General features: G+C 40.3%; 3 protein-coding genes across 5 annotated transcripts; all 3 read right to left on the reverse strand.

The window, feature by feature from the left end:
* Positions 1-61: 61 nt before the first annotated feature.
* sgk2a (serum/glucocorticoid regulated kinase 2a) lies at positions 62-7,070 on the reverse strand. 2 transcript variants are annotated; one of them, XM_061269536.1, is made up of 14 exons: positions 6,678-6,809; positions 6,038-6,185; positions 5,598-5,663; positions 5,009-5,070; positions 4,091-4,148; positions 2,754-2,837; positions 1,945-2,076; positions 1,751-1,863; positions 1,642-1,678; positions 1,469-1,555; positions 1,228-1,323; positions 996-1,151; positions 774-863; positions 62-613 (listed from the first exon to the last, which is right to left on the reverse strand). In XM_061269536.1, exons 3-14 carry the CDS (start codon positions 5,628-5,630, stop codon positions 458-460), a joined length of 1,104 nt encoding a protein of 367 aa, XP_061125520.1. In that variant the 5' UTR covers positions 5,631-5,663; positions 6,038-6,185; positions 6,678-6,809; the 3' UTR covers positions 62-457. The 2 variants fall into 2 exon arrangements, with proteins under 2 accessions (XP_061125520.1, XP_061125513.1); XM_061269529.1 differs by lacking the exon at positions 6,038-6,185 and having other exon boundaries at positions 6,678-7,070.
* A 238-nt stretch (positions 7,071-7,308) lies between these two features.
* Positions 7,309-20,325, reverse strand: l3mbtl1 (L3MBTL histone methyl-lysine binding protein 1). Of its 2 annotated transcripts, none has more exons than XM_061272837.1 (22): positions 20,241-20,325; positions 18,635-18,839; positions 17,879-18,060; positions 17,459-17,588; positions 16,343-16,502; positions 16,123-16,261; positions 15,715-15,760; positions 15,056-15,144; positions 14,366-14,470; positions 14,091-14,226; positions 13,849-13,940; positions 12,965-13,116; positions 12,579-12,655; positions 12,201-12,286; positions 11,694-11,804; positions 11,489-11,630; positions 11,135-11,237; positions 10,854-11,042; positions 10,719-10,768; positions 9,895-10,052; positions 9,746-9,808; positions 7,309-9,340 (listed from the first exon to the last, which is right to left on the reverse strand). In XM_061272837.1, exons 2-22 carry the CDS (start codon positions 18,807-18,809, stop codon positions 9,206-9,208), a joined length of 2,520 nt encoding a protein of 839 aa, XP_061128821.1. In that variant the 5' UTR covers positions 18,810-18,839; positions 20,241-20,325; the 3' UTR covers positions 7,309-9,205. The 2 variants fall into 2 exon arrangements, with proteins under 2 accessions (XP_061128821.1, XP_061128820.1); XM_061272836.1 differs by having other exon boundaries at positions 20,134-20,258.
* Positions 20,326-20,498: 173 nt separating this feature from the next.
* LOC133146425 (serine/arginine-rich splicing factor 6-like) lies at positions 20,499-25,963 on the reverse strand. Its single transcript, XM_061270178.1, has 6 exons — positions 25,771-25,963; positions 25,279-25,439; positions 22,989-23,107; positions 22,725-22,927; positions 22,559-22,636; positions 20,499-21,725 (listed from the first exon to the last, which is right to left on the reverse strand). Exons 1-6 carry the CDS (start codon positions 25,875-25,877, stop codon positions 21,341-21,343), a joined length of 1,053 nt encoding a protein of 350 aa, XP_061126162.1. The 5' UTR covers positions 25,878-25,963; the 3' UTR covers positions 20,499-21,340.
* Positions 25,964-26,086: the final 123 nt, after the last annotated feature.

Below are 26,086 nucleotides of genomic sequence, written 5' to 3' on the forward strand. Positions count from 1 at the left end.
TCCTTTAAGGCTTGCTTGCATGAGTCTGGTGCAGAAGAACAAGTCCATTAAACAGCCGCTGTTGAACTGGTTATCTGTCCTGGGTGTCGTCAACATGTTTTTATTTTTTTATTTAGACAGGACAGTACCAGTTTGATGAACACTAAAGATATTGACATATATACAAACACCCCAGTGTAAAACCAGTCGGAATTAGCCGGAGCTAAATTTCATTCGTTGTCTTCGTGACATAGAACATTGCACTCATTTGCTTAACATCACAGAAAAAAATAATAGAGGGATCACGTAATGTATCAACATCCCTCTCCTCCTCATTGTTCTTTATAGATAAAACTGAAGAGGATTAACTGTAGATCTTTCAAGTCCACCTCTGCTACAAGATGGGCCCATTGTGAACTTCTATACTGAGTAGTAGTCAGCTACATCGTCATATAACACAAGGGCCCACGCTGTTGGCTCACAGATAGCTGTCATCGCTGGCCACGTAGGAGAAGCCGAAAAAGGCGTTGTTGGCACTCGTGCTGGCGTTGAGTTCCGGCGTCCGACTCAGCGAATTAGGAACCATTTCTCTCGTGAACTCTGGGTCGATATGCTGAGTGTCGGCAGGGCCCCTCTAAAGGTGGGAAGGGACGAGGTAGGAGAGTTAGTTGCTCATCAGGAATAAGACAATGTACTGTAATGTAGACTCCTTCTAATATGTGACCTGGCCACTAGGCGGCAGTGTATTGTGTAAAAAGTTCATTTTAAACTTACAGTAATGATCTGACACTCACCACATTCGGGTTGAAAGGAGGAGTGATTCTCTTGTGGTAAATATCGTCCCAGTTGATTGATGCAAAAAAGGTGTGGTTCTTGATTTCTAACTGTACAGCACAACACATAAATGCATCATGAAACATACTCAAAATACCAAATCAACTCGATTTGGAATTTGGAATCGCTTTCTAAGTCTTGGGGTATCTGTTTTTTCCCCCTCCTAATTTAAGAACACGTACAAAATCGGCGATGGCCCCAAAGCGTCTGTGCTGGTCCTTCTGCAGGAGTCCATCCAGCAGGGAGCACACGGCCTCAGACTTCCCTGGTGGGAGCAGCAAAGGCTTATGGAGAATCCCTTCATACATTTCTCCAACATCACGGCTGTAGAAAGGAGGCTACCGTGAAAGAAAACAGGCATATGTTATTATCTCCACAAACACCCACCCACACACACGTCTCACAGACACTTACCAGACTGTAAATCATCTCATAAAGCACAGTTCCAAGACACCACCAGTCAACAGTCCTGTCATAAGGTTCCTTCCGAAGAACCTCTGGTGCTAAGTACTTTGGTGGCAAAAGTGCAAATTCAGTGTTCAATGTTTTATCAGGCTCGTGCTATATTTCCATTTCTAATTCTGGATCTGGATAACTCTGTATCTTCAGTTATCGGGATTTTTTGGGACATGCAGTATATATCTTTTCAACTTACTTCTGGTGTTCCACAGAAAGTTGTGGTGGTTCCGTCTGGCTCTACACCTTCTTTGCACAAACCAAAATCAGTCAGCACCACATGGCCCTGCACAACGCACAAACATGCAGGAGGGTGTATACATACATTATGTAACGTTCATAGACAGAAGAGGAAATTGTGGCAAAATTCACCTGAGAATCTAAGAGGATATTCTCTGGCTTCAGATCCCTGTGATGAGCACACACACACAGATGATTACGGATGGACGGATGAGTTGGCTAGATAGATAGGTAGGCTGACCTGTAGACAATATTGAGGGAGTGAAGGTAGCCGATAGCGCTGGCCACCTCCGCAGCGTAGAACCTCGCTCTGGGTTCGGAAAAACATCTCTCACGCTGCAGATGAAAGAAGAGCTGCACAAAGAAAGACCAAGGGCATAAGAAGGCGCGACCCAGCCTGTGAATCAAAGCTTGTTATGATGGCTTGCGCCATACCTCTCCACCATTCACGTAGTCGAGGACAAAGTAGAGCTTCTCTGAGGTCTGGAAGGAGTAATGGAGCCGAACCAGGAAGGGGTGTTTCAGGCTTTTGAGCAGCACGTTACGCTCCGCCATAATGTTTTTTTGCTGCAGACCATGGAGATCAAAACTGGTCAGCGTGACAATAAACCCATTTTTAGATGTATTGACCACTGCATGAGCACACCAAATTACAACTGCAGAAATATCACTGTATTTTAAAGCAAAATATGGAAGCTCACTGACATCCCATTGTACCGGAGCACGTGCAAATGTTTAACCTTTTCAAATTAGATCCCAGAATTGTATTATTTTGCTACATTTCAATCATGGCTGAGTGACACCAAAATCACACACAACTGGATCAGATCAGATTTGGCATGAATACAGTAAGTGTTAGGATTGGGATCAGATCCAAAATGAATTTAATCTTTGTTTTCTAAAACTGAATTTCTCAAGTAGGGATTTGCATGTGCGTGCCTGAGATAAACTCTTACTTTTGTGCGAGTTATAAAAAACGTCCTTTGAACCGCACCTATTGCACATTAGATAAGATTGATGTTGTTGCTAAATGTTGATGACAACACTGGAAGTTGCTCTGCATCATTAGTGTTGAGCTACGTGCATCTTTTTTTTCACTCTAATTCTTTCTGAGATGCAGTACACCATTACATCCACCAGATGTTTTTGTGTGAACGTGGGAAAACGTCCCTTTTTATACCTAAATTATTCTTCCAAGGGTACTGTATGGCAATATGGTCACCCCTGGCATAGTAGACGCTCACCTCTTTTTTCTTCAAGATGACTTTCTTCTGCAGCACTTTGACAGCATAGAATTGGTTGGTGGCTTTGAGCTTGGCGAGCACGACCTGCATTGCAAGGTTGGTGTGTTAATTTTTTTTTGTTTAGTAAACACTTGACAGCGCCATGTGGACGCGCTGCGGCCAGGACAGAAGGCACAGAAGCCTTCACGTGTCTGTGTGAACTGTGGAAACATATGACACAGGCAAAATTGAATCACGTTTGGCCAGAAGGAAGGCACTAAACAAAGCGCGTTACTCTTGCTGACGAGTGTAAATAGAGTACAGTTTACATCCTCAGATGATTTTGGGTGGGTGGGGAACATAACCAGTCAAATTCACATTAGGACAATTTAGTATCGTCGATAAAGCAGTACGTGGAAGCAAATGTCACAAGTTTTAAAATCCAACCAAACTGTAAAATGGCCAACAGGCAAACCACCTTGTACACTGTACACTGTCCTGCATATTGTAATTAAAAAAATAAAAATAAAAAATAAAAAAACACTCAGACCAGGAAAAATTGTGACTGCATTTAGATGCGTAGTTTACTGTCAATGTAGTCTTGCGGGAGGCGCCAAGCTCTTGGTTTACGTTTCCAGAAAAGGAAAATAAAATAAAAATAGACATCCCGCTTGAGGAATCATTTAAGGATATGTTTGTTGTCTTTAAACAATTGTCTGGTAACATTTCATATTACTTTTCCATCGGTGACTGACGACCTTAAGTGACTCCACAGTTAATGATTCACGAAACCTTTGTGTATGCAGTTGTCAACCTCGACTTTCCTTCGCTCTCATGTCATATTTGGGTAATTTACAACAACGTGACCACTGATAGCATCCATCTACAGTACTCGACTGTTTATGAATCATTGCAAGTTTTGCAGTCATTATTAACAGAGACATGACTCCGAAAGCAATTGCTTTGGTAAACTTAAAGTTGCTGGAACATTTGTCACACAGTGGCCAGTGACAAAAGGCAATGATAAGAATGAAAATACTATAATTGAATGCAAAAGAAGAAAGTTCTGCAGTTCTGCTTTCAAATCCCAGCTCTGGTAGTTAAGTTTCATGTTGGGACCACATTGTCATTGTAAGTCGTCACATAATCAATGACAAAAGGTCATAAAAATGAAGATACTTATCCATGGAAAAAATATTCACATTATTATAAATGTGATGGTCAAATTGTGAAAAGTTACTGAATGATCAAAAACATACAGAAAGAAATATCATTGAATGCCCAAGTAGCTCATTGAATGGTCTTCAGAGGGTAAAATGGGTTCATTTCAACATGAGGTGAATAAGTAATTGGATTACCTTTCCAAAGGTCCCTTTGCCAATGACAGCCAGGAAGTCAAAGTCGGTAGGCTTGGCACTGCAACAAGACAGAGAGTTATTTATTAAAGGCTTTATAATGTTCAGTGCACAGCAACACACACTCCTTAAAAAAACGGTGCAGTAATAGTGGATGACAAATAAAATCAAGATTGTACTGTACAGTTTGTGTTATTGTATAGCTAGAATGCTAGCTTATGCTGTTGATTAAGCTCATGTCAAGGAGCTGTGTATATGTTGAACCTTTGAATTACTTGCTTGAACGCAATTGTTTATGTAACATGAGCTCATGATTGCGTACATGCTAGAAACATGACGTTGATGTTTTATGATGCTCTCTGAAGTGGTTTGCCCCCATCTTATGGCAGCCACACACAATTACAAACTTCTTTTAAGGAGGGGCATCAATTTGTGGATTTTCACTTCCTTATCAACAGTGCTATATTTACACATCATCATCGTACTGCTTCCACAAACAAGTTGTCAACAGAGTTTCTTTAGGAAAAAGAATCAATGTTGACAGCTTAGTGATTTGGTTGCTATATTTAGTGACTTGACCAACCACTCTAAAAACTATTTGGCAATAAAGGAACTAGTAAAACTCACTGAGAAGAAAACAACATGAGCGGAATCATTGTGTTCCAGATAAGAATAGAGAACCCCAGAAATCACAGTCAATCACTGAATATTTCCAAAGAAATTGATGCTTGGTTTTAATCATTTCAGTCTTCTTATGATTTTACGTTTTCATATTTCGTTTCACTTTCACTAATGCTTTAAATATTTATGTAAAGCGTTTTGAATTGTAAAATATTTTGAATTATCTAGCACAAATAAACTTGCCATGCTGACAATTTAGAGGAGAAGGATCACATGGTTTGTAGGGGTGAAGCTACTTACTGAGGGTCCGCTGAAGGACCCAAGTTGACTTCATCATGAGGAGAAGAGGATGGCGACCGCAGCTAAGAAAATAAATGCAAGAAATAGAAGGGAAAAAACTCAAACTTAACTTAATGCAAAGCATAGCCACCAGAATCTTAGTACAGATATACAACTGTGATTCTGTTGAACTTTATTTCAGTTTCTTAATGAATTCATCAATTTAGTGAACTTATTACCATGGTCCTAAGAGAGCTAATTAGTCTCTAGGTCTCCAGGTTCTATCCGTTGTCAGAGGAAGTGACCTCAACACTGTTGTTTGTCCTAAATAGGATTTTAATATGTTCTAATATGCTTTATTTATTTGATTCGAGCGGCCCTTTGGAACTTAAATTCAGAAGATAAAGAACTTGGAATTCAATCGCTACTTCGAGGAGGACGTCAGTACCAAAGTAAAACAGATTCATATTCCAATTCTCTGCTTCATTGAATAATTATTTACGTTCTCCTTTAAATCATTTAGTATGTGAAATGGCTGGATCGGGCATAAAACGAAAGACTAGTTAGTAGCTAGTTTTTGACAGACACAAGGAGTACAACTCAAACTCACATTAGAGTGGGCCATGGCTCTTATCCATTCCATTCCCGGTGGGAACCCAGCGTCCGTTTGATAGACCTGAAAAGATGACGAGAGATGCTTACTTTATATTTTAGCTCTAATCCAGTGATTACCAATCACTGGACCGGGGCTGTGAGAGTTCATCCCGTGTCGTTATCCAGTTTTACATAATCGTTTTAAAAAAATAACCAGAAATAATGAATGTCATCTGTCTTTACCAGTGACATATAGTGACGTGCAGAATTTCTTGACACCAGTTCACAAAAACCTGTGTATCCATGCCAGTCATACCACAGAATAGAATTTGAGAGTAAAGTATGATGAGACCGTCACAATTTCGTTACACTTTCTTTTTGTGACATTTTTGTTTATTGGTAGGTCGTGAGACTGAAACACTTCTCTAATCTTTTGCTGTGTGTGTGGTTTATTACCCAGTTTAATGCTGAGTGCTGTGATGCAGTGAGTGCAGAGCGGGTCCGTCGAGTTTGTGAGGTACAAGATGCTGGACCAGCAGAGACAAACTGAAGGTCTGTGTATGTGTGTTTACATGCTAAATACTGTATTGGGTCATTCTTTAAGCTGTCACAACATACAGGAACACACATTAGTCACATATTCCTATCGTAAAAGTGGCCTTAGAAAAACTAAACTTGGAATCATGGTGGCTGAAACTGTTTAAGTTGGAATGATTTAAAATTGTTGAATTTCCAAACTTTTCAAGTTTAATTGAAGTTCAAATGTCACTGCAAAAATTTTGGTTTAATTCACTCAACTGTTTTGTTTTAACTATGAATGAAGATAAAACATCTTGTACTTTAGGCATACATTACAACGCAATACAAAAATCGACTTGACTCTCACATTTGCATTAACATAATGTACAGTAAAAAGCAAGTGTCCTATAAGCATTACTGATAAAAATACAAGCGCTCAAGCGCTATTGATTCACCATTCAAAATCAAAGGTCAGTAAACACGTGAATAACAATGCAGCAGTAAAATGACATTTCAAATCATGTACGTACATTCTGTAAGCACTGAGGAGTATGTGTAAGGTGTGCGGCGTGCTCACCTGTGAGTGCAGGTAGGCAACCTCGACGTGAAGGCGCTCAGCAAAATATGTGCAGCAGCTGCTGCTTGCCCACAACTGACTGATCTCAAGCCAGTCGGACACCTCAAGAGAGTGAATGATTGACGGAAAGTTATTCAACATTGGGCGGGGTGACTTGTATGGTCCAATTTCAAGGAGGCGTTCCCAGTTGTTTTGGTTTTACTGTAGTGACAGTATTTTCAGAAGTACAGCATAGGATGTTTTTTTTCCCTGTGTACTGGCTTCCATCCGTAGTTCCAAAACATACATCTTACGTTGAAGTTCATTGAAGACTAGTCTGACTCTGAACAGCTGTTATTTATATTATGAGCAAACTTGCTTCTAATTCACACTATCAACGGTCCCCCAGCATCTCGCAAATGTTCAATTTAAGAGGTTCTACTGTTTACTGCATGCTTACTTATGGCAGCTAAGGCTAATGTAGCGAGACGAGAAGCACCACATCCATGTGTTGATAACAATATGGTCAATAGGGGGATATGCCATAAGCAAAGTAGTACGTTTATAGTCAATATTGCGACACGCAGAGTGCATCCCAACCCATTATGTGGCCATGCGTAATTGTGAGCTCTTCAAAAGAAGTAAAAAGTGATCAAGTTTGGACATTTATTTGAATGACATTTGTTATTCAACATCATTTTAGCACACGCACACGTACCAGAGAGAAAGACAAAGCCAAGAGCCCTTAAGACATTCCAGTGAAATAACGCACAAAATCCTATCATGACAATGACACAAGTGTAAACCTGTCAAAGAACACACAAATGTAAACTTGTTCATAGTTATTTAAAACACTCTTATATCCCATTTGGGGTTCACAGTTGTGCTCCAATGGCAATGCATCCACAAATAAAATTTGTTGCATAAAAACAATGCAGTTAAAGTTATAACATTTAGATTCAGAATTATTACTGAGCTCCTATACAGTTTTTTTTTTTGTGGTAACTCCAAGTGCAACACATTTGAGGCACAAAACACAGAAAAGAAGGCAAATAGTAAAGAAATCCTGAAAAATACATCAGTCACAAACTTTCAGAGCTCACAGACTGATTTTTTTTTTTCAAATACAATTATAATATATATATATTTTGTATTGTTATTATTGCACAGAAAAGAAGCTTCGTAGAGCTTCAACGGCCGGCCTAGTTTATGCATTGTCGTTTAATCACGGACCACACGCTTCATTTTTACACTACATTGAAACTTCTCCATGTTATTTTCATTTCAATTTTAACAAATCCTATTTACTTACCATGTTGTGTGACATTGTTGTTTTTAATTTGGGTCGCATCAATATTCCCTTTACCAATAGCTCATTTGGGCTGTAACAGTAATCAGCAGAAATGTTAACAACACATAAGTCACTGGTTCTCAAAATGGGGTACGGGGTTTGCTTTTTGGAAAAATAGTTGCTACAGCAGTCGTCATAAAAATCGGTAAATATGTCAACCAAACTGCTAAGATGGCAACACCGATTGTGCTTTTGTGAATGGGGCTGAATTAAGTAAATAGTTGTGCGATTTAGAAATCCAAGTTCTCTCCAGCTGATCTGTGGATTTCATGTTGCAATAAAAAAATTGGAAAAAGCTGTTTTCTTCAATGAAATTCCCACAACGGCCAAAGTTTTAGCTGAAGAGGTGTTTTTTGACAGAATGGGAATTTTTCAGCTGGAAATGACACTGAAATGATTTATTCAATATGCACAGGGTCCTCTTCTCATCTACTTAAAGTGATAAAGAAATACATTATTTTGAGGAAATTTAATAAGTTTTTATTGCAGAACTTTACCCTCAAGGCAATGTTTGTTGTCCTGGTTTACTCAATGATATGCAATTGTCCTTGATTTTTTTTTTTCTTTTAACAGTACACGGCACAAAAATGTTGCTATTTATGTACTTCTATTTGTTCGCGCTTGTATTACTGTATGTGTTGGGGCAAGGTCACTATTTGTGCATTTCATTTGCTGAATCCAGGACTGTGAATGAAATGTTAAACAGTGCCATGTTAAATGTATGTGAATGTAATTGGCAACCTCTGATGGTTTGTGCTAAGCACTGTTGCCACTCAAGTATGGAGGGGACTCAATCGCCTCATTGTAATATTTCTGATCCTGCTGTTGGATAAAAAAGTGTTGATATTTTGTTCGCTAATACAATTTGTTACAGTATTTTTTCCACTTCTTTGAGTCATTGCCAGCCATTAAATCATCGATACGACCGATCAGAACATGAACTCGTTTTTTGGGGAAAGTTAAGAAGAATGATGCAATTCTTCCTCAGCCAAAACGTTATGCTGCTCACTCACTCACCCTGGTATCCATATTGTGTCTGACACTTTCATCCTAAAATGTCCTTTGAGTCTACTTGTACACCTGATGGTCACAGGACACAAAACACACAAAAAGGGCTCAGGCAAGGGGTCTTTGCCTTGCACAATGATTTTGGCACGTGATGACTGCACTATAATCCTCATCCTAACCCCAAACCGAGTCATTTGAGAGCCTCGTCCGTGCTCTTGAACATAAGGATGGCATTGGAAATCTTGAGGGCGGGGCCGAGTTTGATGCTCATGATCTTCACAATGTCGGCCTGAGTCAGTAGTAAGAAGGCCTCGCCGTCAATCATCTGCCACGGGACGGGGTTGAGGTTGGGATGGCGTCGTACACAGACAACGGTGTCGTACACAAACAAGTCGTCAACATAATTTAGGAATTGACGTTTAACTACCAGTAAGCAGGAGAGTATTTTAAATGCAACTCTCAAAATCATCGTTTTAGACAGGCCAATTCAGTGCAACTTTGATTTACTACTGAACTATATTAATCATCCTTTTGATCTCATGATACCAGTGCTGTTTTTAGGAACGATGATGAAACTACTTAGGTGAAGCCTCTTTTTTCATGATGACAACGTGAAGTGACGAGCAATACGTGGCTCTTTGATGACGAGACTTCATGATGAAATTTGGCTGATGAGATTAGGCCAAGACTAAAATGCGAACCTGTCACATGTTCAAAATGGGCATCATACCTCATCTTTAAAGAGACGGGCCTGATCCTCACATCCAATTAAATTGTGCACAAAGTTGAAGACCTGTAGTAGAAGACACACAAAAGATCACAGTAATTAGTACTTGAAATATTCAAAGTAGTGGTCAAGACAAGAAATGATCATCTTACCTCCTCCACAGTCCAAGCCGCCACCTGACTGGCAGGAATGCCCAGGACGCCAGGTAGAAGTTTACAGTGTTGCTCCCAGCACAGGGACAGAGTGCGGTCTGACTGACCGCTCAGAGCCGACACAAACAATGATGGATACACACACTCTGATGAAATGTCTGATGACCAAAACATAAATCACAATACGTATGTTCTTTCATTATATGATCCATATACTTCATCATTTCACAAATGCACAACACTTACTACAGTAAACACCTGTTGTATATTGCAGAATTGCAATTTAGCTGACTGTAATATATTACATTTATTACATGTGGCATGTTAATTCACATTTCATGTATATTTGTTTAACTAGGTCTGGAATTAAGAAATGATTTCCCATTTTATGTCAATGCTTCTATTACTACTCCTACTACGCCCTGAAAAATGCTAGGATATAAACAACCCAATTTGGATTAAAAGTTGGACCGACCCAGAAAGCTGGGTCAAATACCAAACTTCCAGGGTCAGTCCAATTTCTAACCCAACAGTTTAAAGGGTCTAGATAATAATGATAATAATAACAATAATAATAATAATAAATGTATTTTACCTGCACTTCATTTCACTGAAGGCCACAGGTTATCGGATTCAAAGAACAAAAACTATGACATTAAAACATTAAAAATAAAATACAGCATAGTGTAGAAAAAAATGCAAGAACCAAAACAATACAAAAAACAAATAAATAAAACAGTACATCCAATTATAACAAATAGCATTATTGTGAAATAAAGTATCTGAAATCCGTGAGTAAAGCTTTGCTATATGAACTAACTTACTCTGATAGTCTCTCTGCTGGTTCTTCCTATATTTGGGTGGACGTCCAATCCTGTGTGGAAAAGAAAAAAACGTCAAGATAAAAAAAAAAAAAAAAAGGGAAAAGATCACGCAAACTCAGACTCATGCACCTTTACCTGCCACGATAATGCGTCTTCTTGGTTCTCTGGCCAAAAAAGAGACTCCTCTTACTCTCAGAGTCTGACAGATCCACCTTAAGCCTGCCTTGGTTGCGCTCAGCTAACGGGCAACCCGAAACACAGTGATGCGCTGTGAAGCGACCGGTCACGTGACCTGAACCGTCACAACCTGGAGTTGGACACTTCCTGTTTCAAAGGACGGTGTCTGATGAGTGAAATGTTTTTGACATACGGTCCCATTATGAATACCTTAAAATAAATCCAGATAGTGTGCTCACCTGTTGTGAAAGTTGTACTTGTTGGTTCTGGTGTGGCTGATGGGCTTACAGGGAACAGAAGGAGGGAAAGTGGACTGGGCCAGAGTGGGAGGCTCCCTTGGACCTAAGAATAGATATGATAATAAAGACATATGAAATGAGACAGGAGAACTTGATTGACTTTTTTTTTTTTTTTTAAATGTCTATTTGTACCATTTTTGGTCTTGTCATTCCACAATTGCATGTTGCTATCACTTAAACCATTAGGGAATATTTGCATCGTATCTTGGGATTGCCGTGATAGGCTGTGATGTATAAAACAACCAGCATTATAGTGTAGTTGCTTAACCTACTTCTTCCAACATTCATAATTACCGTGTATCTGCTGTGTTTTGGCGTCCTGTGGTGGGGGTTTAAGCGGGTGACCTGTGGCCTCGCACCAGCCTGCTGGATGGATGTCAGGGTGATCAGAGTCCATCCACTCGTCATAGATGTGACTCCATCCATCATAGTGGATCTGATGGAAGAACAAACATGGTGGGATACTCACACAAAGCTCACAAACACACCAACCACATACCTTGATACGGTGAGTCTCGATTTCCTCCACCGTTGCCACTCTGATGAGACCAGGACTCCTCTTGTCCACAGCCTCCAGTTTCATCTGAGGCTGGAAGTTGTGGGCCGGGCGCTGCATGTATACAGGGAGATAGCACTCTTGACCATTTGTTTCACTCTGACAGTAGATTTGACTACATCAGGACATGAAAGAAAACTCCAACGATCTAACTTTTCTACCAGATCTACAGTAGATGTACACACGTGGACAAAATTGTACGTACTAATCTGTTAATGAAAAAAATAAAACAAAACACAGCGATCACAAAAATAACTTGACTCTGACAGAAGTAAAAGTAATTGTAAATACACAACTTCTGTACTAGAATAGGCTACTCTTTCCCATGCTTAGGTTCTTAAGTTTATTTATGTAGCAGGGTAGGTGAAAGAAATGATCAGTAATCAATGCAATCTTGAAAGTGCATTTTGAGGGATTTCTTACTGAATCTTTTGTATTCTTGTTACGCACCATTTTAAATGAGTCAGCTGTGACTGCCTTAGAACAAGTCTCACGTAAGTAGTGGGACCAGGAAAACGCTCCCTGGTCGGGATAATCTGGAGCAAAAAAAAGAAAAAGCATTCCCATTGACATCACAAGTGTGAGCGGGTGTGTGAGTCTACTGTAACACACACCTCGCCAGATAAGTACAAATCTGCTATTTAATATATAGTAAGTGTATGTTGACAAGCATCTTGTTTGTAGACTACATTGCATGGCATGTTAACTGTTTTCAGAAAACAACACACAACAAATACATCGGAATATGAGGAAAGGTATGACCAACGTAACAAGAATATTATATTTACGGGTAAAAAAAAAACGTAAGAAGAGAATTAATGTTCTCACCTTGGGGTGGTGTTAATGGCAGATTTCTCTCCTGGCACCAACCAATAGGATGAATGTATGGACTGGTAGCATCACACCTGCATATTTGAGTTAAAAAACAGTTTGACAAAACTCTCAGTGAAAATCCAACCTGGTTTCGGGTCACAGAATAATGTAAATCATCAATTTAATACAGAGTTTTAGTCAAGAGTACTTTTGCAGTTTACGTGACTTTTATTTGCCTTGGATGAGTTTTGCACATCTTTGCATGGTCTTGTTAACATCTTTCTTCAGTTTAAGTGATGCCTCGCACCAGTATCATTAACCATCTTGAGCAATGGAATATAACAGAAATGGAAGACAGAAATGGTGGATTTAAGCACAGATCTGGATTTTTTTAGGCTCACCAGTAGTCGTATGTGTCGTCCCAATTGTCAAAGTGCACCAGGAAGCGGTCGTCCACCCCATCGGTGATGGTTGCTACGCAGATGAGGGAGGGGTTCATGCGATCAACTGCCTCAAGTTTCATCCCTATCTCGAAGTCACACTTGGTGTTCATCTATTAAACGGCAGGCAAAAAAAGAATATTACCAATGTGTAGAAGAAATGAAACAAATTTTAAATGTGGGTTCCAATAACTAGACTTCTGTAGACAAATTCATAAAGCCACATAAAGATGGGAATAAAAAAACACTTTCATTTGGAAGACGTCATACCTACAGTTCGTAAAAGAGTAATTTAAACACCAATTATGTTCAAAAATTCAAATTATAACCTCAGACAGATTCTTTTATTGTGGCCTTCATTGTTTGGGAGTACAACATTGATGTTAGTATGTTTCCCTACTTCAGTCAAATATGCAATACTGTCCTCTTTAAGTTGTGTGATTCTCCTTTTTTTCCCTGACAGGAGAGTTTTGTTTTTGTGCTAACTTTGTCAGGTACTGCAACAACAATTAGGTACAACCCCGAAGCAAACAACCTTGAAACAATAGGAATGTAAGCAATATTTCGTTTGACACTCTCTGGCAAAAGGATGAATACACACTCAAACAATACAGTGAAAAAAGTACTGGCATTGCGGCAGTGAGCACGACAATGACCACATCAATCTGATTGGAACTCAATTACGAGGCAGGGAAGGGTTAAAAGCCAACCCATACATTTATTAAATGATCCCATGGATTTATTAAGTGATGAAAAGGTGTGTCCTGACACTTTTTTGTGTATAATGTAAATCAATAATATTCATGTAAACATCTTTTCACGTCATCATTTTCTGAATGAATTACCCTTCCAGGACTGGCAAACAGCTCTTTGGGGGCCACTTGTGCTTTTGTCATTCTTAGGTAGTTGGTCCATGTGAACTCTTCTTCTTTACAACCTGGGGAGTGGTGATGACATCTACTGTATGTCATCAACGGAATCATACTGTGGAAGTGTTGTCTAAATAAAAGCCCAATAAGCAGGCTGTTATAACTGTCGACATTTCATTAGTCTCTTTAGATGAGGGTAGAGCGTCGTCACTGCTGACCTTTAGGTGTGTGCAGTTTGTGTCCTGTGCTCTCGCACCAGCCTGCAGGGTGCACATCCGGCGAGTTGGCATTCACCCAAAAGTCGTGGCAGTCCGAGTAGCCGTCAAAATGGAGGCGGAGGCGGTAGCCACACACCTGCATGATGACAAGAGTCAAAAAGCCCTTCTGCCAGCAAGCGCTATACGGTGCACTTTGCAAGGCTTTCATCATGTACTCGACTGAGGCTGACACCACAACGTCGGCCACGAAGATACAAATACACAGTGTGTATTACCTCGGCCACAGTAAGGACAAAATACATCGACGGGTGCTGTGGGTCGATGCCCTCCAGCTTCATCCCCTGTTTGAAGCCATTCTTTACTGCAGGCGCTCTCTGAGTCTGGACAAGAACAAAATGTTTTTTAGACATTGAAATACAAAGTAAATGTATTAGTCACTTGTTCATTTACTGCAGGTGCTCTCCAAGTCTGGACAAGAACAAAATGTTTATTAGAAATTGAATGACAAAGTAACTTTATTGGTCACGTGTGCATTTATTTGGAAGAGCAGATGGTAGCAACTGTGACATACTGGGACCCAATCCAGATCCTTTTTCCTGTTCACTCATGTTCATTGGGCGCAATTACAATAAATCCAGAATTACAGTGTGTTCGGATGAGCCTTTTTCAAACTAACAGCAATTATACAGTCTTTCCCGTACTTTGAGTCAGGACCGGATATTAGTCCCAGCACAATTTTTATCGGTTCGCTGATAGAATAATAGTTTTTGTTGTGAGTTTTTTTACAATTAGTTAACAGTATGTCACAGTGTCATAGGTTTACAATATGTCATTATTGTACATAACTGAATATAATGGTAGCAATTTGAACCGCATTTTTTATTAGACACTAACAAGTATTGTGTTTTTTTGCTTTAATGGAAATTAAAAATACACTACAGATGCGAATATATGTGAAAAGCTACCTCTTGGAAAAGCTTGTCGGGCGCAGCGATAGTTTTGGTTTCCTCTAAATACTGGGTCCACGTCCAGGGTTCCGTCTTCATGTCTCCCCCTTCAAACCAGAGTGGCCAAATTACGCAATGAACATTGCAGCTATAAGCCTTGTGACTTCACTGGGAGCTTTGAAGCTGTCTTTTTCTACTTTTAGCACAAAATGATGTCAGTTGAAGACAATTGTCTAAATATGGTCATCTACTCATACTCTGGGTGCAGTCAGCCTCAGACGTTGATGAGCCCCGTGCTGATCTCACTGATCTAACCTCAAATTCCACGCACCCTGTTTTAGCCATTAAGAATTATTCTACTAATTATTAATACTAATTATTAACATTCCAAACATGTTAAGTGGGGTTTCACTTTAGATAATTTTGCAACATTTATCAGCTTTTTAATTACTAATTCACTTTGGAAACTATAAAACCACAATCCACACAGAAGGGCCTGAGCTGGGATTCAAACCCATAAACTCTTGACTGTGAGGCACACACGCTAACCACTATGTCACCGTACTGCCTGATTGCTGAACAGTTGATGCAAACTAATAAACATAATCTTAATGGAAAAGGCAAAGTGGTTGTAAACTTGCAAACAAAAAGCATAAAAAGGTCATCGATCCCATCACCTCTGATGTATCTGCCATCTGCTTTTAGATCTTCCATTTTGTCCTCCTACAAAAAAAAAAAAATTGTTATGCTGTTCCAACATTATTTTCTGCAAGTGATAAAATAGAGCAAGTTATGGTTAAATATGCAAGTAAGAGTCAGCAATGGGTCACTTCTTTTGAAGTTCTCTCTATATATGAATTTTATGTGTGTGTGAGTGTGTGTGTGTATATATATCACACACACATACACATACATATACACACACACACACACACACAGACACAGGCTAAAAAGGTTAGAGAGTCTTTGGCAGTAAGTGCCATACCCATGCAGACTTAATTCAATAATATGACAAATCCAATATATAGTATTGTACTGTATTCCAACACGTTATATATGAGTAATGGGTAAAATATAAATCCCACCATGCCCTCCATGTCAGAGTCTTCATCAGAGGGCCCCAGACATTCCTTTCTCTTCCTCTTCCTCATGGGCTTCAGATGATCAACATTTAAAGAGGAGACTCTTGCACCAGCGGGGACCTTCTCCACTCCAACACTCCTCCTGGGGAAGCACAGTTGGCTTCTAAATGCATGCGCCTCCCAAAAGTGATTAAGTGACAGAGTAGGAGGTGCATCAACATACTTATCTACCATAGGCTCTCTGCGTAGTTCTTCTTTGTAAATCTTCTGAGCTTTGGGATCATGGTTCTGCTGGCCCAGTCCCATTTGGACCTCCGGTTTCACCTGAAGTAAACTCTCTGGCTCCACACCTGCACTGCGCACTGTGACCACAGGCGACATATCTGTAAAACAACACAAATGAACAAGGTCCGTGATAGATTTTTTTTTAGAATATGGATGTAGTACACAACTCTGTTCTGGCCGTTCAGAACAATATGCCTTGAGGACAATAAGAGAACATCATTAAACAAAGTAACATTAAACATACATGGAAGACTACGTTTAGGTGTTTTTAACTCATTGGCATCCCAGTTAAGGTGTGTTCACCTTTACTTCAATCTTCTGTTCAACCATTACCTTTTGCAAAATTTCTCTAAATCACCCAGCAGTCTATCTCCTGCACTCTTCACAGGATTTCACTGGGGGCGAGTTCTTGGGACAGGGATGCCCATGGTAGGAGGTTGATTGTGTGTCTAGGGAAGCACGTCTAGAACTTACAGGTTGAGAGCATGCTTCTACATGCAATAAAAATTGAATTTATTTTAAGGCTTTAATCGTATCTTAAATAAGGGTGGCAATGATTCCGGAGGGCTCTGTATGCAAGTACACCTAGTGAAATGACTGGTGAGGTGAGTGTTATTGCTAGCACACTGTCAGAGTCACATTGGAGCCATCATCTCTGTCAAAGTCAATACAGCATGTGTGGATATAATGGCAGGTTGCCACATATAGATCAGACATGCAGAAAATCATGTAATGCAGTTGAGCCTGTTGGATGTATTCATTCTTTTGCTGCTATGCCAAATCAGTCACTGATCAAACTGGATGATGAAGACATCCCTTACTGCAAATAATTCCTCGTGCGCATTTATTTCTTTGTGATAATAATTTATACTTCATATGGAGCACTGATTCAGTTATAAAGTTTGATTCTGAGCAATTCTATTCCTCTATCTTGCTACTAATGTCTGGACGATAGTTAAAAACATGTGCAACACATTTCATTATGAACAAATGGTGCATTTGTCTTAATTTCAAGTTATCTCAAAATTGCAAAAAACACAATTGTCTGGCTTACCTGGCTTGTCCAGTGGAGAGCGCTCTGCGTTGATCAGTCTACCAGAAGTCCCTGCTGCAGGTTCATTGGTGGTGCTGGGGGTCCCAGGTGTGATCAGTGTACTTAAGGCTCCTACATCACTGACACAGAACTAAAGCACAGAAACAGATGCACACACATTGTTTTTTTTCCTTCTTTTACCTACTTATACAGTTATTCGTTGTGTAGTTAATAGCCATGTTTACTAATGCGATGTCAGGCTTCTGACAGCTTTAATACACTCGTTGTGTTAGTTATTGAAAATTGTTGTTCGCTAGCATTTTAATAATGTTTGACTTAAACTAGAATACAGCCAAACCAAATGAGATCGCACATAAATATACAACAAAGTCAAATCAAAAATGTTTTAAGAAAAAATGACGTATTGGGCTCCCTGTACACCTTGAGGTTACTCCCTGGAAGGATGGCCATTCCTTCCTTCCACTCCAGGACGTGGACGATGCTACAAGCTCCTGCCACTTGTGCTGTCAAAGCGGGCTTGACTGTCTCAGTTGCCATGCCTGCTTTACTCGGGTCTGCCACTGCCATGGTTGGTGCCAGTTCCACTTTTTGATGGCCCGGAGCTGGAGAGTACAAACGGTGACAGTTTTGCAAAACGGGCAGATAGGCTGAGCAGTTCAAGAAGATGGAAGAAGAAGAAAAAAAAAAGTTCTATGATTCAAATGTGAATTTATTGTTGAATATATGTATACAATTGTCTCAAAATTATTAAAACAATTTTTGGAAAATATTCCTCGCTTTTGTGTCTGTCGTGTTCATGCTGACTTTATCCATTCCTTTGCAAATATTGGCACAAAGTCTGCCTAACAACAAGTAGCCACTTCGGGAGTTGGTTTCATTCGCTTCGAGTCTTCAAAGTGTTTCATTTATCCAGTGAACACATGCTATTCGACGGCAGCCGATCGGCTCTGTTTGTAAATCTAAAAATGTCACTGGTAAATAGCACGTTTCTGGATTTGGTTTTGCCAGCTCTACTTAAAAAAAAAAAAAGTCAAGTACACTATGCAAGTGCATCAAAAGATAACTGTGATATGACATTCAGCAACAGTGCATTCAACAACACTTGAGAGCTACTTCACATTTGGCTTTGTGTTTACATGTAGTCCAGATTGGGTTGTACGATTCCAATGTCATCACCTGGTAGGAGCAAAGCAGTGGCGGTGTGCGTCTGAGGCCGAGGCTTCTTGGCCACGCTATCCACCCCGCAGAGAAGGATGGGATCGCCTGGCGAAGGTGCGGGCAGGGCTGGCGGGGCCACGGGGGCACAGTCGGGCTCTTTGGGCGGACACTCCATGTTTACTTTGGCACTCATAGTAGTGGCCCTGTGCTTTTATTTGGAGTGCTGCAACACAATGAGAACTCGTATCATTATGATTACCTTCCTTTTCCGAATCAGCAGGAGATGGTTCTACTAGCATATAAGGCACGTGACGTCCACTTTGATGTAAGTTTAAGTTAGCAAACATTAGAAAGGACTACTGTACTAGTCTGCAAGGTCGCACATGGTACCTCACAGATTCGATACAAGGAATTCAGCAAAACCTCTGCCTTCACTAAATATAATAATGCTCACATTGGATGGAACTACAGCTTTGACCTTCACCCCTCCTTAACCAAATTCATTGGACCCTCTTAAGTCAGGCAACTTTGAATTTTTCATTAAAAAATAAGCTAGAAGAGCTTTCTGTAAGGGGGAAGAAAAAAAAAAAAGGTTGCTGAACACGGACAAATTGGAGGTTGATCAGCATCCAAATCGGATTATCTTGGACCTTTGAGAAACCACTTTACTGAGAATGAGCTTGATGATTGAAGATGAATATTAACACGATAGATTAATATTTGGAGGATCACTTTTAGACCTCTCTCTAAAGTCAAGGTTTATAAACCAAAAAATAAATGGGAATTTTTGGGTTGGGTTGTAAAACCTTTAAATAAATGAGATGGTTAATGTTCGGTTTGGACTGACACTGTAACCAGTGCAACAAATTTTCAACACTGTTATGTTTATTATTGTGGTTTGAAGGCTATTCTTAAATTGAGAGCTTTGATACTGTTGACCTCAAGTGTAACTAAGGAATGTCACTGTCTCAGGAAAAAAAATTAAATTGAGCAGACACCCCCTAAATGGGTTTTCGTCAACCGTTCATATGTAAAGTGATTACAGTATTTACTTACAAATGTTACTATGTACAATGAGGAACACGATGACTTTGAAACAGCCATTCAATAAAACTGACTATTACCCCTAAAATGTATTAATGTAACAAGATGACAAATCTTCATTTAAAATGGCGGAGGTTGTGAAAAGCTTAAGGCTAAAAAAAAAAAGAAAAAGAAAAAAAAAAAAACCAATACCGAACATCTCAAAACGACTTTTAGTCAAATGAACGCCGACACGTATTCCGGTTACATTGACTAAAAATATAAATATTTTTAACCTCGTAATAATATCTAGCGTTTGGGTCTATAATAGAAACAAAGACGTTTGTACTCTTTTCAACTAATTAAATCAATTACGACAATTAAACCGGTGCCATTTCTTAATATTATGCTAAAAGCTTGGCGGCTGATGGTGCCCTTATTAAAGCTAAAACGTCTCAGCGCTTGAGAAAAAGAGGAACAAGGAAGGCACTTACATTAGATCAATTGTGATCACGACGGCACCTCACTTGCACGCAGACCATCACTAAAATTGAGCTGATTCGCGGCGGTGGCAATTTTAGAAGTGAAAATTTGGGCTTACCAGCTCTGCTCTCCTGCGGCCCCCGGGCTCTCACTACGCATGCGCGGGCGCATTAGGCAAGTAGTCGACACTTCAACGGAACCACAGCGCTTTGTGACGGTCCAAACTCGATTCATTAGTGCTTATGAAGTAGTCTAAACGCAGCATCCGCCTTTTACTTTCTTACCAAGCTTTATTGGCGAAGGCATGCTTAGAATATATCATTACTAGAATGTGGGTCCTGTCGACACATCACGAAAAGCTTCACAAACCAACGCGTTAATTTAAGATCTTTAATGGACATAGAAAAGAAAACCAAGTTGAGATGCCAGCATAAAGGAAAAATGCACCAAAAAAAAAAATCATTGGTACAAGTCCACAAGTAGACCTTCCAAACTCTGCTGTGTTCAAAGATAAGATTGTTACATAACATTCGTTCCTCTTAACAAAATTCTATCCGGAAAATGAAAAATCAAAAGACATCACATACATATTTTTGCGATGTCAAACCTAAATCCTGTAATTCTGATTAGAGACAACGGTTACTGTACAAGGGGTGTTCCGATCAGCATTTTAAACTGCCAATTCTGATAGTTATCCTTTATGACTGGCCCATACACTCCAATCACATACATTAGCTGCTCATTAAAGGAGGGACTGCTACACTGCTGGTCTCTAATCTCCAAGTACGAGCTGTGTGGTGAACGTTGCTGATTGGCAAAGAAAGGCTGATGTCGAGCACATGCTTTACAAAAATCGGCGCACCACTGTACATAGCCTTTGTCAACAGTCCATTGAAACTTGAATGAAACCCAATCACCCATTTTCATGAATACATGTTTTGAAGAGAAGACCAAAGCATGTTACAACCAGGAAATAGTAGAGGGGAAGATAATCAAAATTAAGTAAGTTATAACTTACTTAATTGAACTTAGTTTGCACATCTATTAGGAAGCCAGCTGGATGTGTAGGACCCAGCAAAAAATGCAATGAATCTGACTGAAACTAGAACAAAAACAATTATTTAAAGACCGATGTGAATGATCTGTTACGTAGCAACCAGAAAGTCAACACTGCTTGCTATGTACGGCAAAGGACTGGCACTCGATGTGAATTCTGTACTAATCCTGAGAAGCTGATCTAGACCGCGAACGAGATCTTGAGCGGGAGGCTGAACGCCTCTCTCTGGACGCGGAATGGCGGTCGTTCTCACGCGGTGAAGGCGAGCGTGATGCAGATTTGGCCTCTCGCTCATCGTTGCCGTTCTCTATAGGGGAGGCAGAGCGACTGCGGGACTTCTCGTCAGCTTTCTCCTTGGACGGGGAACGGGAATCTCGCTCAGACTTCACCTTGGAACGACTCTTGGAGCGGGACTTTGATTTTTGCTTGGGAGATCGGGATGGGGATTTGGACCGCGAACGGGACTTGCGGTTGCGAGAGCGCGACTTGCTCTCGCCAGACTTGGAGCGAGACTTCCTTGGTCTCTTGTGGCTGCGTGAACCGGACCTGCATGGAGCGAAATCAAAAGCAGCTTAAGTTAACTTAATTTCTCCACAGCCACTACTGCTCTAATCATCTTTAGTCATAAAATATATGTTTCAAACTGAAACCCACTTACGTTGTAAAAATTTAGATTATGATGGATTTGTGGGATAACATTTGTTAAAGTTACGAGCACCTTCAGGTCACAGTCGTGTGTGTGCTACTAGAGCGCCAAACCTCAGCAAAACTTGAGCAGTTAAGATTTAAGTTTTGTACAATGCTTTCTCTTTGGGGTTTTGTGAAATCTGACTTGACCGGGCAAACGTGTCAAGTGATTAAAAAACATATACGTATATTCAAGTGGCAGTCAATTCGAAATGTTCTTTACAGTAAATTCTATACAGTCCCATGAGTCTATGCATGGCATTCTAATTAATATTGCGTTTGTGGAATATGAATTACACAGCAAATATCCCTCTTATTCATCTCAGAGGGGTGGCCATTTTGTCAATTCATCATTATCAATACTATCCAGAATCCCATGTTTTAATTGGTGAAGACAAACACATTAAACAGAAAGAACATTGAATTTTTTTACTTAACTAAGTCTTTTAACAGCAACATTTTTAAAATATTTGACTTGCACATTGAATGTCTTTACAGTATCTTATTTATAGTTATGATGTTTTTTAACACTTAAAATAAGATTGTATTGAGGATATTTTTCCCATGTCCATTATTTGCCATGGTTATCTTGTTTTTCTGGAAATTCCAACCAGGGGTTAATACAAATAAATAAAAATAAACAAACAAACAAAAATCACAAGATCCACAGAACTGACAATGACTTTTCTCACCGAGATTTGGATCTGGAACGACTTCTAGAGCTTCTGCTCCTACGGCTCCTGCTGCGGGAACGGCGGCGGCTACGAGATCTGTCAAAGGCAATAGATGCAGACTAATGTATTCATAATTGGGATACATTAAAAAATAATAGTCTAAGTCAGTGAGAAGCAGTCTGACCTGGAACGGCTGCCAGAGTAGGACCTTGGCCTGCGGGGCCTGTCCGGCACCAGACGAATCTTTCTGCCATTGATGTCCGTCCCATCCAACTTGTCAATAGCCCGCTTCATGTCTGAATGGCTACGGAACTCGATCACTCCCTCATTGGCACGCTCCTTGTGGGCGTCAGCGTAAGTGACCTCACCTGCCTGACGCATGAAATCCTGGAGAGGACTGGAGAGTGAGGCCAGCAGCACTGACAAACAGTAGGAAACAAAGTTGTACCTTGAGGTCCTGCCAACTGCAGCGGCTGGACAAGTTCTCCACAATCAGACGGTATTCGGTACGAACGGGGGGTCCGTACTTGTCCCTTCCCGTGCGGCTTCGGCTGCTGTAACTGCTACCTTGAAAAACAATGGCACGTGGACAAATTTAGAAACACCGCGGTCGGTGGCTTCACATATTCCACTGGTCAAGGTTGTGACAGAGCTTTGCCTAATATGAGGACAACTTAAGTGTGCATTTAATAAAAGGCTGGCACCATAATCTAATCACGAGGCTTCAGAGCCACTGCGCGAGCTTTACAAAGTTTGGATCTTTGCGTATTGGGTGGTTGAGTTCTGCTGCAAGGAACACCACTGCAGCTTTCCACAGCAATACAAAGCCTTTTTCTTACTCCGGTTTATGGCATTTTGGCTTAGTGGCATAAAAGAAAAAGGGCAGTTTCAATACCTCCAAACCCTGTAACACAGACACACAGGATGCATCCATATGGGACGTTCTTGTCATTATCAAATTGGAAGGTAAGAACGAGGCTAGGTGACAAAAGTTTACTTTTCCACTTTACTCACAACTATTAAACGATTGCAAGTTGTTGATTACTAGAGCCGCTCCGCGTGTGTTTGCTGTCAACATAGAAACCAATGGCAATCCTCACCATCACCCCGGGTCTATTGGCAAAAGGCTGATGTCATCATGGCTTCCGGTTAGGTCAGCCAAGGATCAAGGGGGGGGCAAAGGTCACACACACATTGTAAAGGTGAAAGCCAAGGCCAAACGGGACAGGCAGTCATCTTAGCCAGTCATCTTTAGCCTCAATGGACTCTCAGCCACAGGCCGCAACTGGACTCTTTCAAATTGAAACATCAAGGACTTTGTTAATGTTGAATATAAAAGTAGATATAAATTTTAAAAATGAAATGCACATCACATGAAAATAAATATTAGTCTACTACAGATGAGTCAATTAAAAATTACCCTGGTGTGGATTCAATGACTGACACACACAAAACTAGAGTGGTCATAAGTCTTTTTTGGTCAATTCCTCTCCTGGGGCCACAATGGTTGTTGCTATAATCTACTCCAAAGTCCCTGCTCTCTGGTTCTCTGTCTGGTATGTCTCACAAATTGTTGTCCCTCCCAAACAAATGACACATAACAAGTGTAACAGAGTGTGATAAAGAGTGAGGTGAACTTGACAGGGAGGTGCAACAACTCACAAGTTCTATGATTTAAGATCAGAAGCAAAAACTGTAAATAAAAATCAATTGCTCAGATGGCTGCGCACCACATGACAACAAATGAGATGAACACTTAATGAAAACAATAGTTCTGCATGGACATGGAATACAGTGGAAACTCAAAAATCCAACATCCCAAATGTCCGATGTGATTTCTCAGTGATGCAGGTGTGGTCACTGTGTTTGTCGATGTACTCGCACCACAACAAAGCGAGACTCACCATTAGCCCAGCAAAATTTGGTGTGGAATGGTGCAGAAACTTTAATCAAACACAACTTTGTGTGGTTTTAAACATATTTTTGACACTTACTTAAAATTTCTTGACTTTGATCATGCAATCTATTTTATAGCTAAGACATTTCCGGGGAGAGAAATCCCACCGTTACTGAACCCAACTCTTTATTCATAAATGTACTGAATAAATTACTATAATTCATATTATACTTTATATTACTACCATGAACGCCTTATGTGCTCGAGTGGATAAAACGATTTGGATGACTAGTGTATTTAACTATTCATAACACGGAAATGACAAATAAAAAAAGCATTTGGTCACATACATTTACAGAAATAAAACATTCTCATGAAACTCATTTGTCTCATCCCCTTGCATGTGCAAACTTATAGGCAAGCTGGCGAGAGGAGTTTAGTCTCCTATTTAGAAGATAATTGAGAAATATATTTTTAATTATTTAGAACAATGTTTGGCAGGGATAATCTCAGGCTCGAGCAGACCTGACTCCCCGGATTAACTGCTTTGAGGTTCCACTGTAGCAATCAAATAACTTTTTTCTTTTTTTTTTTTAAATATTAATATTCAATGGGCATACTGTACGGCAATCTAACTGTGAAATATGTCATTCTCATTGGATTACATTAGCAAACATGCACATATGTCCCCCAAAAAGAAAGCGCTTGAAGCAGAATGTTACCAAAGTCAACGTTAGCAAGAACCAGAAATCAGCCGAGAAATTCTGTGTGCAGTCCACATCCACACCTCCCTTCGAGGTGAAGTGGTTCAGAGGGTATTGTTGTAACGGGTTGAACTTACTGCGGCTATCACCCCAGGAACCCCCACCGTAGCTGTCCCGGTCACGCCGAGGCCCGCGGGCATGCTCGACGATCACCCTCTCGCCGCACAGATCTTTTCCGTTCAGCTCGTACACGGCGTCGTCGGCATCCCGATTGTCCTCAAACTCCACAAAACCGTATCTGTTGAGCAGGGGCGGATATTCGTGACGACATCGAATCAGAACAAGCTTTCACTCTGTTCGTGCGCTAAGATAGCGTTAGCATTGTAGCGAACTCCATACGCCATATTGGCCATGCGGCGTTTAACTAAAAACATCACACGTAAAGTTACCAAAACTCAACTATGTCGCAAAAATCACACTCCTGAATATATAAGTGTATGTAAACTATGCAAATGCCGTCAAACGCGTGCGTGAGTCGAAAGCTGGTGGTTGGAGAAAAAACAAAAACAGCGCGCCTCAGACATTTTGGTTGACGTTGAAAAAAGCGAGGCCCACAGCAAGAAACTCACCCGTTTTTTAAATCCACTTCCAAGAGCTTGCCAAAGCTGCCGAAAAACCGCTGGACGTCTTTTTCGCGGACATGGTAGCCAAGTCGTCCAATGTAAACGCGAGGCATGTTGAATCAGTTGAACTCTTTTTTTTTTCTGCTGCTTGTTGGCTTCGCTGAGAGAAAAAAAATGGCTGACAAAAAAAAAGCGTGGTCGATGACGTCATATTCTTTTTCTAACGAGGAGCCAATCAGAGATGAGCAAATGACGTCTTATTTCCGGCATTAAAACTTCAAATTTAAAGCCTTGACTTCCACCTGTCAATTCATTTTCAACA

This window comes from Syngnathus typhle, linkage group LG2 (genome assembly GCF_033458585.1).
Source record: "Syngnathus typhle isolate RoL2023-S1 ecotype Sweden linkage group LG2, RoL_Styp_1.0, whole genome shotgun sequence".
In the NCBI taxonomy this organism is placed as follows: Eukaryota; Metazoa; Chordata; class Actinopteri; order Syngnathiformes; family Syngnathidae; genus Syngnathus; species Syngnathus typhle.

What these genes read in the sequence shown, in the direction of transcription:
- LOC133146425 (XM_061270178.1), bottom strand. Translation starts at nt 25,877, where the DNA reads ATGCCTCGCGTTTACATTGGACGACTTGGCTACCATGTCCGCGAAAAA. An exon ending in TTCCTGGGGTGATAGCCGCA is followed by an intron (nt 23,108 to 25,278) that starts GTAAGTTCAACC and finishes TTGTTTTTCAAG; the next exon opens with GTAGCAGTTACAGCAGCCGA. An exon ending in TACTCTGGCAGCCGTTCCAG is followed by an intron (nt 22,637 to 22,724) that starts GTCAGACTGCTT and finishes TGCCTTTGACAG; the next exon opens with ATCTCGTAGCCGCCGCCGTT.
- sgk2a (XM_061269529.1), bottom strand. Translation starts at nt 6,818, where the DNA reads ATGTTGAATAACTTTCCGTCAATCATTCACTCTCTTGAGGTGTCCGAC. An exon ending in ACTACGTGAATGGTGGAGAG is followed by an intron (nt 1,864 to 1,944) that starts GTATGGCGCAAG and finishes TTCTTTGTGCAG; the next exon opens with CTCTTCTTTCATCTGCAGCG. An exon ending in ATGAGATGATTTACAGTCTG is followed by an intron (nt 1,152 to 1,227) that starts GTAAGTGTCTGT and finishes CTTTCACGGTAG; the next exon opens with CCTCCTTTCTACAGCCGTGA.
- l3mbtl1 (XM_061272837.1), bottom strand. Translation starts at nt 18,809, where the DNA reads ATGAGTGCCAAAGTAAACATGGAGTGTCCGCCCAAAGAGCCCGACTGT. An exon ending in CAGCTGACTCATTTAAAATG is followed by an intron (nt 11,805 to 12,200) that starts GTGCGTAACAAG and finishes GTATACATGCAG; the next exon opens with CGCCCGGCCCACAACTTCCA. An exon ending in CCCGTCTCTTTAAAGATGAG is followed by an intron (nt 9,341 to 9,745) that starts GTATGATGCCCA and finishes GTCCCGTGGCAG; the next exon opens with ATGATTGACGGCGAGGCCTT.